Raw genomic sequence first — 18,182 nt, forward strand, 5'->3', positions numbered from 1 at the left:
AAATTGCGCGTCGACGTATATACAAGGTTTTTGGAAATTTTGCATTTCAAGGATAATATAAAAGGAAAAAGGAACCTCCCTCATACGCCAATATTAGAGTAAAAATCAGACTATAGAATTATTCATCACTGAAAGGTCTAAATGATGAACTACCATTACAATATATGGAAAACACCGGGGAAAAAATAACACCTCAAATAAAGAATAAAGCAAATCAGGTTTGTTGGAGGTTAGTCACAAAAATGAATTTTAGTTGTAGTGATCAAGAATTATTTCTAAACAGCCTGTGAGTATATTTCACCAATTTATATGCGTTGAGAGCCTATGGGTAGAATATCCACTTGGATCATAATACATTGAGGAGTAAACAAACACTAAAATTCTCAATAAACTAGCTAAAATGAGGAAGGAATGCAGTTTCCAAGGGGTGTAAATTTTAAAAGAGTAATGAATAATTTTTTGATGAATAACTCACCGCCGGCTTATTGAGAGGCAACTGATGAGTGCTGTACACACGACTCACATCCGTCAACATATTTTACAATAATAATTTCAGCGAAGGAGGAACACTTTAACATGCTGGCTACACTTTACAACTGACTCGAAAATCGTCCTGCCAGCCTGAGCCTGCAACAGATTCCCCCACCACTGTCAGGGGCGTGGCTTAGCTCGACCAATCACAGCCCTCCATCCGCCCACAGGCGACCAATAAGCAGGCGCCGCATCCCTTCTACAAGTTTCGTCTCCTTGTAAACTGACGCTCTCTTTCGACGAATTTCGTAACCAAAAAAGCCGGTACCTGGAGTTGCCATGGGTGGGCGAAGCCGATATAGATATATACAGACCGGTAGAATCAATATGTTATAGCAAACCAACATAGATATACAGACCAGTAGAATCCCCATATAGCAAACCAACATAGATATATAGGCCGAAATCAATATATATAGCTGACCGGCCGGCGAAACAAAGCATGAAACCAAATAGGAACGGATTGAGTTTCTTGGAATATTACCAAATATTTAGTGAGGCAGGTTGGAAACACAGAGGAAATCCGGTCGAGATCTTGTCATCCACTCTGTGAACTACCTTCTACTTGAAAGCTAGTAGACCTACATGTTATAGAAGACCCAAAAAGTGGAGCAATTCATTGGAATTTGAATGACAAAGGAGTGAATGAATAGATGATGCAATCTCTCTGATAAAAAGATCAATGGAACGATGAGTGAGGAGTGTTTGAGGTAATTGGGGAAAGAAAAGTATTAATGGCAAGAGAAGTTTCCTTTGTTCTTCAATTCGTTGAATTCTTTGTTCTCACAAATGTGGTTGAAGTAGGCCTACTAACCTCAGCTATATAAAAAGTGTATTTCCATCTTTATGAGATGTTAGAACATGAGATACACTAGAGCAAAACAAGAACTGTGATGAGCTCATATTTTACTGAAAGAATATCTTTATTGACCGAGCGAAGTGTGGTCTAAGATTCAAGTCGACGGTTTGGCATTTCTCTTAATGTTTAAATGTTTATTGTTTTTATGTTGCGCATTTACGGCGAAACGCGGTAATAGATTTTCATGAAATTTGACAAATATGTTTCTTTTTAAATTGCGCGTCGACGTATATACAAGGTTTTTGGAAATTTTGCATTTCAAGGATAATATAAAAGGAAAAAGGAACCTCCCTCATACGCCAATATTAGAGTAAAAATCAGACTATAGAATTATTCATCATAAATCAGCTGTTTAGTGGACTATAATACTACCCGTTCAAAAACATCGAACGTCTTGAAAATGTATCTTTCCATCAACGTTAGTTGTAGACAGTTGACTATAATACTACCCGTTCAAAAACATCGAACATCTTGAAAATGTATCTTTCCATCAATGTTGTAGACAGTTGCAGCCAGACCTGATAACAGCGCTCACACTCACATTCCGGGACGACACGTCACGGTACGATAGGACAGAAAGCTCTATGTTTATTTAGGTTTTTTTCTAGACATTTTTAATTGATAAATTATTTATTCATTTTTGAGAAAACATAACAACAGGTCAATGTAACTCACTGAGCGCGAGGTCTACTGTTCACAGTACTACTAGTAAGTTATATCTATATTTGGAGATTGATACCATTGTGTTTTTAAAAGAATCAACTGTTCTATATGTGTCCCAGAATGTAGGCTATCCTAATACAGTACAAAATAATCAATGAACTATCCCCAGTTAGGCAGACTTATCGTATTTTCAAAAGAATCAATTGATCTATGTGTCCCTAAATCTAGGCTATCCTGATACAGTACAAAATAATCAATGAACTATCCCCAGTTAGGCAGACTTATCGTATTTTCAAGAGAATCAATTGATCTATGTGTCCCTAAATCTAGGCTATCCTGATACAGTACAAAATAATCAATGAACTATCCCCAGTTAGGCAGACTTATCGTATTTTCAAGAGAATCAATTGATCTATGTGTCCCTAAATCTAGGCTATCCTGATACAGTACAAAATAATCAATGAACTATCCCCAGTTAGGCAGACTTATCGTATTTTCAAGAGAATCAATTGATCTATGTGTCCCTAAATCTAGGCTATCCTGATACAGTACAAAATAATCAATGAACTATCCCCAGTTAGGCAGACTTATCGTATTTTCAAGAGAATCAATTGATCTATGTGTCCCTAAATCTAGGCTATCCTGATACAGTACAAAATAATCAATGAACTATCCCCAGTTAGGCAGACTTATCGTATTTTCAAGAGAATCAATTGATCTATGTGTCCCTAAATCTAGGCTATCCTGATACAGTACAAAATAATCAATGAACTATCCCCAGTTAGGCAGACTTATCGTATTTTCAAGAGAATCAATTGATCTATGTGTCCCTAAATCTAGGCTATCCTGATACAGTACAAAATAATCAATGAACTATCCCCAGTTAGGCAGACTTATCGTATTTTCAAGAGAATCAATTGATCTATGTGTCCCTAAATCTAGGCTATCCTGATACAGTACAAAATAATCAATGAACTATCCCCAGTTAGGCAGTCTTATCGTATTTTCAAGTGAATCAATTGATCTATGTGTTCCAGAATGTAGGCTATCCTAATACAATACAAAATAATCAATGAACTATCCCCAGATAGGGAGACTTATCGTATTTTCAAGTGAATCAATTGATCTATGTGTCCCAGAATGTAGGCTATCCTAATACAGTACAAAATAATCAAAAAATCATCCTCAGTCAGGCAGTCTTATCGTATTTTCAAGAGAATCAATTGATCTATGTGTCCCAGAATGTAAGCTATCCTTATACAGTACAAAATAATCAATGAACTATCACGAGCTAGTTCTAGATGAACTTTGAAGCTCCAACAAAAACAATTTCAATTGAATGTTTTCAAAAACATTCATCTATGTAGCCTACACATACTATCAACCCATCTTCTTGGGCAGTTAGGCTAAAAGAACTGGAGAGCTTCAACGAAAACATCTATAGGCTACATAGCCTACTATCTCTCGGATAGCCTATCTAGTATCAGGCTATTATTCCGCCATTACAGTAACGAGTGAGCTCTAGGCTACAGCTGTAAGCCCGCTAAGAAGAGCATTTGATAGCAACCGTGACCTTGAAAGCGGAAGAGTGTCTGTACGCTGCAATGCTAGATCCTAGTTCAAGGTCATTGAAGGTAGGTCCTTCAATACGATCACTTGGCTCATGCAAAGAAATTTATTCAAACAAAATAACCTTCTTAGTTTATTGCATAGAATAAACAATCAGTTTTCTCTGGTTTATTGTTTATTAAATAAGTTTATATTGTCTTGATATGATAGTGAGGTCCACGTTATAATGGCAGTGGAGAAGGATGTGAGAACAGCGTTGCCGATTCTCTGCCTTGTTACTGCCTTCTAGCTGATACCAGTATATGTAATGCGAGATTAACTGATCAATCTTATCTCAATTAATCAACAACTGTACTTGATTCTTCATGAAAATATGTTTATCAATGAACAAATAATGAATGTTCACAGTTGAGATTGGATATTTAGTGGATTATTATATTTCTACATTTTTGAAAAACGATCTGGCAACGTTGCGGGGCTAGAAAGAGACAGCGCTATCTGTTTTTTTGAATGATAGACGGGAATAGCATCACCAATGTTAATCAGATACTGTCATGGACCTCACAATACAGAGCGACAACATATTTTATTTTGAGTAAATACAGTAATTTCCAACTTCGGAAAAAAGAAAGATCAATTAATATCAAAATTAATAAATACCGTAGGCCAGTTTCACACGGCAGAGACCTCGCTCCTGGAATATCATATTACGGAAGATCATATTTCATATTTTGCAGCTCTCCTGTACTTTCACATGGGGATCTTACGAATAAGCCGACAGATCTAACAACTATGCCGACGTTTGCTCAAACCTATGACTCATCACTTTTTCTCAAAGTCTAACTTCCTTAAAAATATAGATAGAAGATTTCTGATTTCGGATTTGGATTCAGCGACCCCAAATTCTTTAAAGCGTAAGTCCCATTTCCAAAAATACCCGAAAACAAGGGAGTTATAGCTGTTTTTAATATAGCTTTCCATTATCATATGATTATATAGTACATACTAAGATAATAATACTCCTGCCTCACAAAGAGACAGGCAAAGGTTTTAAGAAGTTTTTGAACACCTGAGAAGTTTATACATAAACATTTTTAATTTTTAAAAGTTCTAGTTTTCCAAAAAAATATTGAACTATGAAAAGATGAATCCAAATATGAAATCATAAATCATCTCCACTCATCACCCAATAAAATAGGAGGAAAAGGAATGTTGTACAGTAAAATTCACTGAATTTCAATTGTCATTCAACAATCCAATTTATCAGGTTCAAATCGTTGAATATCACTTTAAATTCCCAGCATTTATTGACTATTTCTTTTTACAATCAGAAAAATCTATTATGAACATACAGTATAAACATTGTGCTGATCTGAATCGATCTATGGTAATAATAGGAATTGAAACAATAGAAAATGTCATGGCATTCCAAGTAGTGATGTCTGTGTATTAGAACTGCTGAGTTGATAATGCATACTGAAAAAAAGTCATGAATAGCTCAGACCAGCCTGGCGACTTTGATGCTTTTGAAACCGGAATCTTGTTTTATTTTTATTAAAGAATGATACGGAATGAAAACCATGTATCATAGTACAAAGCTTTATATCATGAGTAAGATTGACAATCATGGCTTGTCGATTTTAGTTGCTGACCTAAATCCTCATTCCTCAGTCGTAGAACTATGGACCAAGCGCGAGCATTTGCCTTTTATGTCATATACTGTCGACACAAACTTATGAAATTTATGAAAAGCTTGATAGCTTGAATAGTGATCTGATATTTGTTACACGTTTTTATTCCAAGACATAATATGTCTTAGACTAATTTTTAATGTTTCTTCAATCGGCAGGAAAACTTTGGTTTTTCAAAGTTATCTTACTCCCTTATTTTGGGGTATTTTCAGAAATCAAGATAAATAACCTACCAAATTTCCTACACGAATACAGTGTAAGTTGTATTATAATAGCTAGAGTACTTACGTACTGTATAGTACAATACCTGTTCGTTTTTACCGTATAATTATATGATAATAGAAAGCTTTATTAAAAACAGCCATAACTTCCTTGTTTTCGGATATTTTCGAAAACGGGACTTACGCTTTAAAGAATTTGGGGTCGCTGAATCCAAATCCGAAATCAGAAATCTTCTATCTATATTTTTAAGGAAGTTAGACTTTGAGAAAAAAGTAATGAGTCATACTTTGTGGAAACGTCGGCATAGTTGATAGATCTTGCCTCTGCTTGCCTCGAGGGGAAAAGACGTGACAAAACGAGGTTCCTGGATAGGAGTCACCATGTGAAAGACACGATTTGACTCAATGTACTTCGACAAAAAAACGAGAACACTGTTCAGTGTTCAAGTTGCACGTCTCCTATCGTGTGAAAGAGGCCTATTTGTATTAATCAAAACATTGTAACATGACTGACATAGAAGTCCAGAGCGACAACTGATTTTAATTTGAGTGAATACAGTAATCTCCAACATTGAAAGCAATAAAATATTAACCAAAATCAAATTTAGAAGTATTTATAATATTTATTTGAATGGTTCTAGTGATTAATCATAAATTATAAGAAAGAAGTTTGGTATTATTGTGACTTCCTCAAAACTCAGAACAATAGACGAGCAGAATAATAACGAGAAATCAATAAATCTTATTTTTTCGTGTTCTGCTGGTTGCATAATTGCCCCTGAAACCAATTATGTAAATGCAGTACTGTATGTCATCTTATGGACCTTTTTACTGTACATCAAGAATTTTTTATCGGAGACGAATTGTTATTATTGTACTTAGAAGAATAAATACAAGTACTGACTGAAATACATGAATGAATCATATCCACTTCATCAAGGTCTCAGGTGATCAAGAACCAGCCCGGGTAGACAGGTATAAGCGGAAGTAAATTCAATACGTTAAAACGACTTTTATCATTTTGTTATTCATATTCATATCAGCTCATTGTGAATTCACAATGTAAGATGTCTTTTAAAAGTTTTGAAGTAGGAATTAGAGGTTCATTGAGTATCTTCTTCTCAAATGGATAGTAGGAATAATGCATAAAAATAGATGTTTTAGTAAATATTTTTCACGAGAACTGTAATTTTTGTAAAATTCATTGATTTCCAAGGGTGACATCCACTTCATCAAGATTTCAGTTGATCAAGAACTAGCGCAGGTAGCGCATTTAGTCGCGACAGTGCATAAGTCACACTATGCATAAGATAGGGAAAGACTGTAAACGGGGACTGTAAACAAACCAATAACATAATTGATGGCTTTGCTTGGCGTACCTTATTGGGCTATGAAATGGTAATCATCCAAATGTTCATAGGCGTATAATAATCCAAGAAGATGAAAAAAGTAATTATACAATTAATTAATATGTTTTGACAGTAAACAGAGTACATAACACTTGGAAAATTGGATATTGTAAAATTTACAACACGCGACTGCTCGTGTGATTGAGTAGGGCGCGTCTACCGGAAGGTTAAAATAGGTAATGATGAAATCTGGAATCAAGCACGTAGACTATTCAATAGGAATGATATCGTTATAGATAAGAGGTGAACCAAATAAATTTGTGTAACCTAGTGATTTATTTAAATTGAATACTGTGATGGATAGACAGAGATTGAAAACGGTTGAGTTCTCAAGTGTCAAATAATTCTCAGCTCGATTAAACTACTTATTCCTAAATATGTTGAGTTGGTCTTGATGTACACTCTAATTCAAGACAGAACTGGTAATATACGGTGGCAATTTGTGGCAATTTCATAAATTATTGAATAGCTTGTTGAAGATTTTTCAAATTGAATCTGAATAATAAGCTGTTTCTACGTTGTAGATGTGGTCCAAATATTCTCTCACAACAATCATTCACCTAATATATGCTTATTTGTGGATACATAATATGCTTAATGTATGTACTGTTCATGAATATGCTTGTACATTGTATCTATCTAATCTATTCAATGACTTAATCTGAATTCAAATTCGAACTGAATTGATAATCGATAACTTTCAACTAAATCACGTGCGCGTTTATGGAGATTCACGTACATTAGCTTCAAATACGTTACATGAAATACACGCTGTTTTAGTCAATGAATAAACATCGATTGCATTGTTCCCAAGTCGGACTATTAATAGAGACATTGCCCAAATCGTTGTATACGAAAATCACAGATTGCAAAGTTGGCGATGCGGTTTCAAAGGATCTGCTCCTCTTTAAGGATACCTTAAGGATCCTTAAGGAGTTGGTATGTCGGCTGGACACAAAGAGACCGCCTCGGGGCACCCATCCAGTCGCGGAAACTTGAAACGACGCTTAACCGAGCTTGAGCACAATGGATACATTTCTCTTATTCACCGCGTGGATGGGATTCTACTTCTACATTCAGAGACAACGCCACAACTTACTATGTTTTATTGGTATGATCGGATTTTCTTGCAGACGTTCTATGGTGTGGATGAAGGGATAAATTTGTTTTTTATTTCTGATGGATGATCATAATCTTTGAGCATTGATCTCTGGGAAACAGGGAGTTGAATACGTTTATTGTCTGAATAGCTTTCAATTTAGAATACATTCTATTTCAGACTTGATGAGATGAGAATAATATTAGGATTTGTTATGCATTAACAATCGATTTCTTATAATGAATTCATTGAAGGTCCGTCAATTTTCCAAATAGTATACTTTTCCTTTGAATGAGTGGGTCTAGAGTAAGTTATAAAAATGTTATTGTAGTTCAATTTGTCAGTGTATGAGGTCTACTTCCTAAAGATGAAACATGAAACAGCTGTTATGTAGCTAAGGTGAACGTGATATTTTCAAGCTCAAAATTTAAGTGGTTTTATTCTTTATTTTGTAAATTTAAAGTTTGTCTTATGTTTTTACGGAAGTTTTACTGTCAATCTATCCTAATTAAAAATATTGTTTGTTTTATTCTAATCTTTATACTGATTGTGATTTGGCGTTGAAAATTGAAATGGACATAACTTATGTATAATATTTGTACAATTTGAAACTAAATTAGGAAATTGAAAAAGTTGTGGGCAATAGGCTAGCCTGTTATATTTTCTTTCCCGATCATTGTATTGTTCGAATGAATATAGGAGATTGGATTATTGTCACAGATAATAACAGGTATCACAATATTTATCATAGAGGCTCGAAATGTCAAAGTCTGAGACATTCATAAGCCGCGTTTACACCAAAATTATTAACAAAATGTTAATAACCTTATCTTTATAGATTCTATTAGATTGAACATAACTTATAATACATATGATAAATATATGTGTTTGTCAAGTTGCGTTCAAAGTGATAGAATCTATAAGGATTAGGCTACTAACATTTTGGTAATAACTTTGGTGTAAACTCAGGTATAGATCTCTCGTTTTATAGCTCCATAGTTGGTCTATCTCCAATATGTTTTCATTCATACTCATAGACAGTTTGTGAATTCCTTATTTTCAGTGCACTTACAGTCATTATCGAATCAAATCAAATTTTATTTACTAATTAACAACAGTTCTACAAGAAAATAAATAAATAATATGTTGTTAAATATTTGGCGGGGCTAGAAAAAGAAATCTTGTGCTCTAGAGAAACTTCGAAATGAGATTATGAGATTTAATAGTCATAATAAGTCATTCGATAGTCATTATGAGATTAAATTACAGTCATAATGACTGTAAAGTGCACTGAGAATAAGGATTTCAAATGTACTGTCTATGAGTGTGAATAAAAACATATTGGAGATCAACTATAAAGCTATGAAACTAGAGAGAAGGAAACTATATTTGTAACTATGAAACTATATTAGAGTTATGATAACTTATATTTCGACATTTTTTGAGCCTACATAATAAGAGGTTATACCTGTGATTATCTGTGACAATAATGCAATCTCCACAAACAAACAGAGATAACTCTCCAACAACCTCGTCAGAGTTTCTCCTAATTTTCGATTTTCACACCTAGTTAGTCAAATCAGGCCCTAATCACAGTCTATCTAATAATGCAGCGTGGGGACTTCACAAGAACAGGCCACACAACGTATTATGATAATCAACTTTCCAATAGGTGACAAAACCAATCCTTGGAACAGATTCATCGACCAATTACAACAATGAGGGCAAATGTGGTGACGTAGATACGTGTGGGGTACAAGATCTGCATGACAATACAGTTGTGAATACATACATCTTTAGGTTATAATTGAGGCTACTCACACAATTTCTTATCCCGTTTTTATCAGGGAGGAGGAGAAAGGTGTGAATTTAATGATAGGATTGATGGAGCATGTTTCATAAGCTGGTGGATTGTTTTGTCTCAGTCTGTAACAAGGCTGGCACATTAACATCAACAGGAGACAATAACTCGTTGAGATGCCAGGCCAACAATCAAAAACAAGTTCAACTGTATTGTAATGGGGAGAAAGCCCTTTGTCATCTCACAATGACAGTCTGATAGGTCGGGTGACATCAGCTGAATAATGTGCCGAGAGATTCATGTCTTCACTAGCGGCAACCAACGCACATCTCTTGCTACTACCATCCTAGAGAAGAGAGAGTTCTTGTGGAAGGAGTTGGAGATGGAGAAACCGTTCATTGAGATGGGTTTTCGCAGGGATTTTGAATTGGTATCCATTGGTACCTAGTATTGGTGTACATTCTATTAGGTCTTTGATCAGAAATTAATAAAATGTTAATAACCTAATCTTTATAGATTCTATTAGATTGAACATAACTTATAATCCATAAGTTTTATATATGACATAAAACGTCATTTATAGGGGCATAAACATATGTGTTTGTCAAGTTGCGTTCAAGTTTTGTTAATAACTTTGGTGTAAACCCAGCTATAGATCTCTCGTTTCATAGCTCCATAGTTGGTCTATCTCCAATATGTTTTCATTCATAATCATAGACAGTACATGTGAAAACCTTATTCCCAGTGCACTTTACAGTCATTATCAAATCAAATCAAATTTTATTCACCAATTAACAACGGTTTTACAAGAAAATAAATAAATAATTTGTTGTTAAATAATTGGCTTGGCTAGAAAAAGAAATCTTGTGCTTTAGCCACGAGACATTTCGAAATGAGATTATGAGATTTAATAGTCATAATAAGTCATTCGATAGTCATTATGAGATTTAATTACAGTCATAATGACTCTACAGTCATCACATTCTAATAGAAAATTGATCATGAAGGCTCATAATGACTGTAAAGTGCACTGAAAATAAGGATTTCACATGTACTGTCTATGAGTGTGAAAAAAAAAACATATTGGAGATACCCTCAACTTTAAAGCTATGAAACTAGAAAGAATGGAACTATGAAACTATATTAAAGCTATGATAACTTATATTTCGACATTTTTCGAGCCTACATGATTACATGAGCCTACATGAGCCTACAAGAGGTTTTACCTGTGATTATCTGTGACAATAATGCAATCTCCACAAACAAACAGATACAACTCTCCAACAACCTCGTCAGAGTTTCTCCTAATTTTCGATTTTCACACCTAGTTAGTCAAATTAGGCCCTAATCACAGTCTATCTGATAATGCAGCGTGGGGACTTCACAAGAACAGGCCACACAACGTATTATGATAATCAACTTTCCAATAGGTGACAAAACCAATCCTTGAATCAGATTCATCGACCAATTACAACAATGAGGGCAAATGTGGTGACGTAGATACGTGTGGGGTACAAGATCTGCATGACAATACAGTTGTGAATACATACATTTTCAGGTTATAATTGAGGCTACTCACACAATTTCTTATCCCGTTTTTATCAGGGAGGAGGAGAAAGGTGTGAATATAATGATAGGATTGATGGAGCATGTTTCATAAGCTGGTGGATTGTTTTGTCTCAGTCTGTAACAAGGCTGGCACATTAATATCAACAGGAGACAATAACTCGTTGAGAGGCCAGGCCAACAATCAAAAACAAGTTCAACTGTATTGTAATGGGGAGAAAGCCCTTTGTCATCTCACAATGACAGCCTGATAGGTAGGGTGACATCAGCTGAATAATGTGCGCAGAGATTCATGTCTTCACTAGCGGCAACCAACGCAGATTTCTTGCTACTACCATCCTAGAGATGAGAGAGTTCTTGTGGGAAGAGTTAGAGATGAAGAAACGGTTCATTGAGATGGGTTTTTTGCTGTGATTACGAATTAGTATCCATTGATACTGCTTCCTCTCATTGGTGTTCATGTCCATGATGAGAAATGGATAGATCTAAAACAATATATTTTTCCTACAGATACCTTGAAAAGTGACCATTTGTGCACTGATTGCAGGCCGCAAAGTATCACTTTTCCGCACTAGTGCGCAAAGTATTACTTTGCGTACTCCAGATTTGCAGCATGACAATGCAAAATGGTAGGTTATATGGAGCACCAGTGCAGGAAAATCAAAATTAAGTTGGTAACACTGGCTGTGGTATACTGAGGTCCACGTTATAATGGCAGTGGAGAACGGCGTTGCCATGCCATTATATGCCTTGATTATAGCCATTTCAATGCTTACATAAGATAAACCCCCTTCAAGCAGTCAGAAAAAATTTCCAATTGAATGATTTCCAATCATTATAATTCAATTATTATTATTAATTTTAAATAAATAAAGGTTTTTATCAATAATAAAATTACACAGAAAAACATTTGATGGATTTCAGGGAATTTTACCCATAATTACCCACTTTTCATATTCAATGGTAACTGTAGGAAAAATTTAATGTGAAATACGTGCGCAAAGTTCGTTTGCTGCACTTAAGAAACCATGATTCCGCACTCGCCTACGGCTTGTGCGTAAACGTTTCTTTCGGTGCAGCAAACTGTCACTTTGCGCACTAGTTGCACACATAACTATTTTCTAGTTTCATCAAATTATGGAATTTTTAATTTTTCCCAATTGATTTGGTTCATTCAATGAGCATTTTCAAATGAAAGTTCGATTTATAAGTAAAAAATATGAACGTTACATAACCTAGCTACATTTGGACGCATTATATAGAATTGGAACCGTTTTGGGCTTACTACCACCGGCTACTTTTCTGAAGCTGTGTAATTCTGAATGATTGATTGAAAAAATGACTGAATAGATGACATTTTTATGATATCCTTCATAACCCCGTGAGAGAGCTTGGAATGAGTTATTTTCACCATGAAACAATAAAACTCTAGCCCACTATCCTGTTATATTACAAATACAAATACAAATAAATTTCATTTCCATTAATATACAAATAAACAATCTAATCAATAAAATGTACATAACATTCAAAAATACAATATATTAAATTTACTACAAATATAAATAAATTGCATTTTTTCGGAAATTAACCTACTCAACTATGGGAAACCCATGTTCCAGAGCAGGTGTAAATATTGAGCAAGCAATTTCTGTATATATTTTTATATTTGGCTATTTATATTTATTTATGGTTATTCACGTCCAACTAATCTTGAAAACGGCTCTAACGATTTTCACGAAATTTGGAACTTAGTAGGTTTATGATATAAAAACTCGATTGCACTAGGTCTCATCCCTGGGAAAACTCGCTGAGCGACAATAAAAAGAGATAATTGATCCTTGGAAAAACAGCTGAGACTTTCTTCGTCTGTGGATGATAGAAAAGTGAGTGAGCGAGTGCGTCTGTGGGAAATCAAAATATCTCATCCTCGAAATTCATAAGCTGACGTATAGCCAGCTGTAGAATATAAACACGATCATTTTCTTGAAGAATTGTGTTCTGTTTATCAATAAATAAAAATAACAAGCGAAGCTCTGTTTCCCGATATTCTGAATGAATTCTGAACCTTGATGAGAACCATCACAATTTAACTTTCAACGTTGTTTTTATAACGAAGATACAGATAATATACAATATCGTATTACACTGAAACACATACTCATGTGTGACTTACACCCTGATATGATAAATTCCATTTGCGTGAACATGAATTTGGATATAAACTGAATATTTCTACTATCTATAAGACAAAATTGAGAAAAAAGAGAACTTTCAAGCAATTGCTTGTTTATTTTAGATCTTGAAATCACATCCTTGAACCAATCAAAATAGATATTGTTTATACAATCGATCGCTGCAATCTAATAGAAGTCATTCCACTGTCAATCCTACTCATGTTATCTTTGTCATCTTATATTTATATTCTTCCTCCTCCTCGTCCTCCTCCTCTCAATCTTCTTCTTTTCCTCCTCCTCCTTCCTCCTGTTCTTCTTCATCTTCTTCTTCTTCACTCCTCTTCTTCTCCTTTCTCTGCGGCAGCAACTCCCACTGAGCAGCTAATAGCTTGGCCAGCCGGACCACAGAGCGGAACGAAAGAATTCAACAAAGGACAATGAAAAGGGAACGAAAAAACCACAATGGAAGATGTGAATGTATTAACAACGCTTATTAGGAGAATTGCTTCACTAACGCCTACCACTCCACTCCACTCATTTCAACATAATTCCATCTCTCTTCTCCCCTACTGTCCTATTTCTACTTTTCCTCTTCTTCCTCCAAATCCTTCTCCTTCTCCTATTTCTCTGTCTTTTTTCTCCTTACCACCTCATATCCAAACGTTACTTTTTTTCCTACTTCTGTTTTCAAATTTCCCTTTCATTATTCTCCTTTTTCATGTCTATTTCCTCCTATCTCTCCTCATTATCTATCTCTTTTCTCCTTCCCACTTCATATTCAAACGCTCCCTTCTTTTCCTCTTTCTATTTTCAAATTTTCCTTCCATTATTCTCCTTTCATATTGATTCTTCTTTCCTCCTATTCCTTCTTTCTCTATATCTCCTTCTTATACTCCCCCATGATGGAGTTTTCCCTCTTCTACTACTTTCATGTCTGATTTCTGATTTAACGTCTTTCTTCAACCAATTTTTTTTCTTCCTTCATCACACTTCAAAACTGTCATATTCTTCTTTCTCTGCAAATCTTCCAGGTTTCTTAATTACCAACTTCTCTTCAAATTCATTTCTGTTTTTGATTTGCTTTTTCCTCTTCTTCCTCTCTCTTAAGTTTATTTATTTATTCATTCATCATTTACAATCAACTTGAGGACAAAGAAACAGACTAAAGTCCAAAACTTCTTTTCATCCCAATTTCACGAAATAAATTGTCCAAATAAAGGTTATGTGCAACTTTTCAATTCTTCAATAATTCAAAGTTCTCAATTTTCAATATTTTTAGGTTATGTGCAACTTTTCAATTCTTCAATAATTCAATGTTCTCAATTTTCAATATTTTTATCTTCTCCTTCATCACCTTCGTCTTCTTAATCCTCTTTTTTTCAATGTATTTCATTCATCCCTTTCTCTATTTTACTCTCTTACTCTCTCACTCACTCTCTCTCTCTCTCTCTCTCCTCTCTCTCTCTCTCAGACACTCAGATTCCTCTCTCTCACTTAATAACATAACCACATTAGCTCCTCATTTCTCCGTTCCATCCCACTCCTTTTCATCCCGTTTCTTTTCTATAAGGATTACACTTATTCATCAATTTTACTTTAGGTCTTCTTGATTAATCTGTAAACTCTCTCCATCTCCCACTCCTTCATCCCAATGAAGGGATATTACTTTAAGTAGCACCGTATAACAATTCAAGTAATACGTATCATAAGTAACATGATTAACAAAACGTAACTAAGTAGCATAATTGTCAAGTTCTTTCATTCCCTATCACCAAAATTACTTGGAACATAATCCTTCACATTTGTCCACCTCCATGAACTTCTTCTCACAACCCTATTTTTATTAATTTATCGGAATTCCATCTCCCTCTCTCCTCACGCCCTTTTTTATCCTCCTCTCCCTTCTTCTTTCCTTCCTCTTAATTCTCAGCCGCCAGACAGAAGCTAACAAGACGTCAACAAGTCTTGCTGAGTCATTCATTTCAGGAGCAGCTTGTAAGTACACCATTAATTCAACCACTCGTCACTTTTTTCAGACTTTTTCCCCACTCTTGCTTGTTAGGCTTTTGAAACTAACCAAATCTACCGACATCAATTCAATATAAGACTCGTGTTGCTGTAAAATAGAGAGTCTGGAGCCAGTTCAAGCTGATAAGAAATGGTTTGAGCCTTTGATGGCTTCAAAGTTTTCATCAAAACTCCTGATTCTAAGATTGTCTAACAGGACTAACATGCTGTTTCCGAAGGTGGAAGAGTTTTGGGAATCACAATATTTTGAGCAATGCCATCTGCCATCTGTTCGCGAACGTGATGTTTATATATAGAGATATTTTTGAAAATATCTTACAATAAGGTCTGCCAACTGTTATAACAATGTCCTTCATTGTTGTTTAATCACAGTATAGGAAGTTTGTTGTGAACGGAAGCGGTTGCAGCATCTCAATAAAGATATAAGTTATTGATGATAGATAACATCTAGAAATTATATTACATGTGATACAAATAAATTCTTGAAAATATCTTACAATAAGGTCTGCCAACTGTTATTACAATGTTGTCCATTGTTGTTGAATTACAGTATAGGAAGTTTGTTATGAGTGAAAACAGTTGCAGCATCTCAATGAAGATATAAGTTATTGATAATAGATCCAGAACTTATATCACCTGTAATACAGAGGAATTCTAGAACAATTTATTCATGTGAATAAAAAATTCAACGTTCCACTATTGAAAACAATTCGAAGTGAGTGTAATGAACCATAATCTTTTATCTATTCATTTACATTAACCAATGCACAAATCAAATGCATGATTGGGAAAGGACCAACAAGTCTAGCCCAAAACTGTTCCCTTTCCGAATTTTTATAGTAGTAAGCCAATGTCTAAAAGGTAGGCTATGTTGCTCCATCAGACTTGATGAAGGATAATCATTCCAAACTATCCTATCGACTGACAGGTTTTCAAATAATGTGGAGTCAAAATAGGTAATGAAATTTTCAAAAATTGAGGTAAGAGTATTTGAGAGTGCCTGTAGTGTAGCACTACTTTTTTTACAATATTACAGTATTACATTATTGTAATAGTTTAAAAAATCCAATATAGCAGTATTATTATAATATTGTAATTCATTTATTTATTTATTGTAATATCCATTAATAATAAGCACATCAAGCTCAGGATTTTCTTAAATCAATTCAAATTGCAATCAATCCTTCTACAACTAACTCCTCCATAAGCTTGATTCATCAACCAGAGGTGTGTTATTTATTCACTTCTATTTTAACAATGTATTCTGGACACACAATGTATTCTTTGCAGCACACAAACCTCTGGTTTTGCTGGCAACGCCTATAAGCTAATTTTGAGAAGAATTATTATTTATTTCATGTTAATATTCAAATTGAGTTTTTAATTGTGTTTTGAAAAAATTGTATTGTATTATGGCAAATAAAAAATTTGAAATTTGAAATTTGAATTTGGTAATTGGATATCAGTACAGAGGGTAACGGAATTGATTGAGTACTTTATTTATGTAGATTACAATATATACTGGCTTTTACACTTATATAAAATAGCTTACAATACGGCAAAATTATAGATGAAATTACATAATATAGACTGAGAAAATAATTATTGAACTGCATATGATATGAAAAAAGCAGTTGGTAACAGCTATAGATAATATTGTTATGCATCTACATAAATTGGCGGAGCTTTGGACATATCAATGTCCATTCTTTGGAAAGAATATTCAAAATATCCTTCCCACTAACTCTCTGCCAAACGGAATAGTAGAGAGGTGAGAATATTGGAGTAATTTGGAGAAGAAAAAGAAGAAGATAGAGAAGAAAAAGGAGAAGAAGAAACTAAAAAGTGCCGTCAATATGTTGACGCCCGACGTCTTTTCTGATTAGGCTCTGAAAAGTCAGATAGTCGAAACAGAGGGATGTAAGATGAAGGTTGAAAGAGAAGCCGGCGCCACGTCTTCTCTTCTTCTTCTTCTTCTTCTTATTCCTCCTCCTCATCATCATCCCTTTCTATTATCCCTCTCTTCTGCTCCTCCTCGCCTGCCAGTAATCATCATCCCCCACCCCTCTCCGCCGCCAATTCCACCCCAATTACGGCCGGTGGCCATCTCAATTATCATTGTTAGAGCGTCTCCTATCATCCATCCTCCTCTCTCAACTCACAGTTGGCCTATCTTCCATCTTCCATCTCCCTCACTCATCTCACCGTCATCTGATATCATCCGTAATCCTTTCAATACGCATCGTTATATCCCCGGTTTGTGACCTTCTTTTCTTCTGATACAAGCTGTGATTGAATCATTGTGAGCCGAATTTCTGTGTATCATCCCATTTTATTACACACAATTCTCACAAAAGATAAACTCTATTACAAGATAAATTCCATTACAAGATAGATTCTCATAGGAGATGATACCAATAGTGGTGGAAAATACAAGTTGTGTAATCCTTTCCAATAAATCGTTCTATACTCGATTCGTAACAGTCTTTTCTCCTGATACAAGCAGTGACTAAATTAATGTGAGGAGGAATAATGTCAGTTAGAAACACTAACTGCAGAAAGGCAACA

The 18,182-nt window shown here is 34.8% G+C and overlaps 1 protein-coding gene across 6 annotated transcripts in view; it reads right to left on the reverse strand.

Annotated features, from left to right (window-relative positions):
* LOC111045819 (transcription factor Sp9) overlaps positions 1-18,182 on the reverse strand; it is a 285,561-nt gene that overhangs the window by 84,797 nt on the left and 182,582 nt on the right. Inside the window, exon 1 of one of the 6 annotated variants that reach the window (XM_039436368.1) lies at positions 476-598. The exons of 4 other annotated variants lie outside the window; for them this stretch is intronic. In XM_039436368.1, coding sequence (XP_039292302.1) covers positions 476-535 — 60 coding nt within the window. In that variant the 5' untranslated portion in view covers positions 536-598. Of the gene's footprint in view, positions 1-475; positions 599-18,182 lie in introns of those variants that run through there. One more of the 6 variants, XM_039436370.1, reaches the window with a different exon arrangement.

This window comes from Nilaparvata lugens, chromosome 10 (assembly GCF_014356525.2).
Source record: "Nilaparvata lugens isolate BPH chromosome 10, ASM1435652v1, whole genome shotgun sequence".
Taxonomy (NCBI): Eukaryota; Metazoa; Arthropoda; class Insecta; order Hemiptera; family Delphacidae; genus Nilaparvata; species Nilaparvata lugens.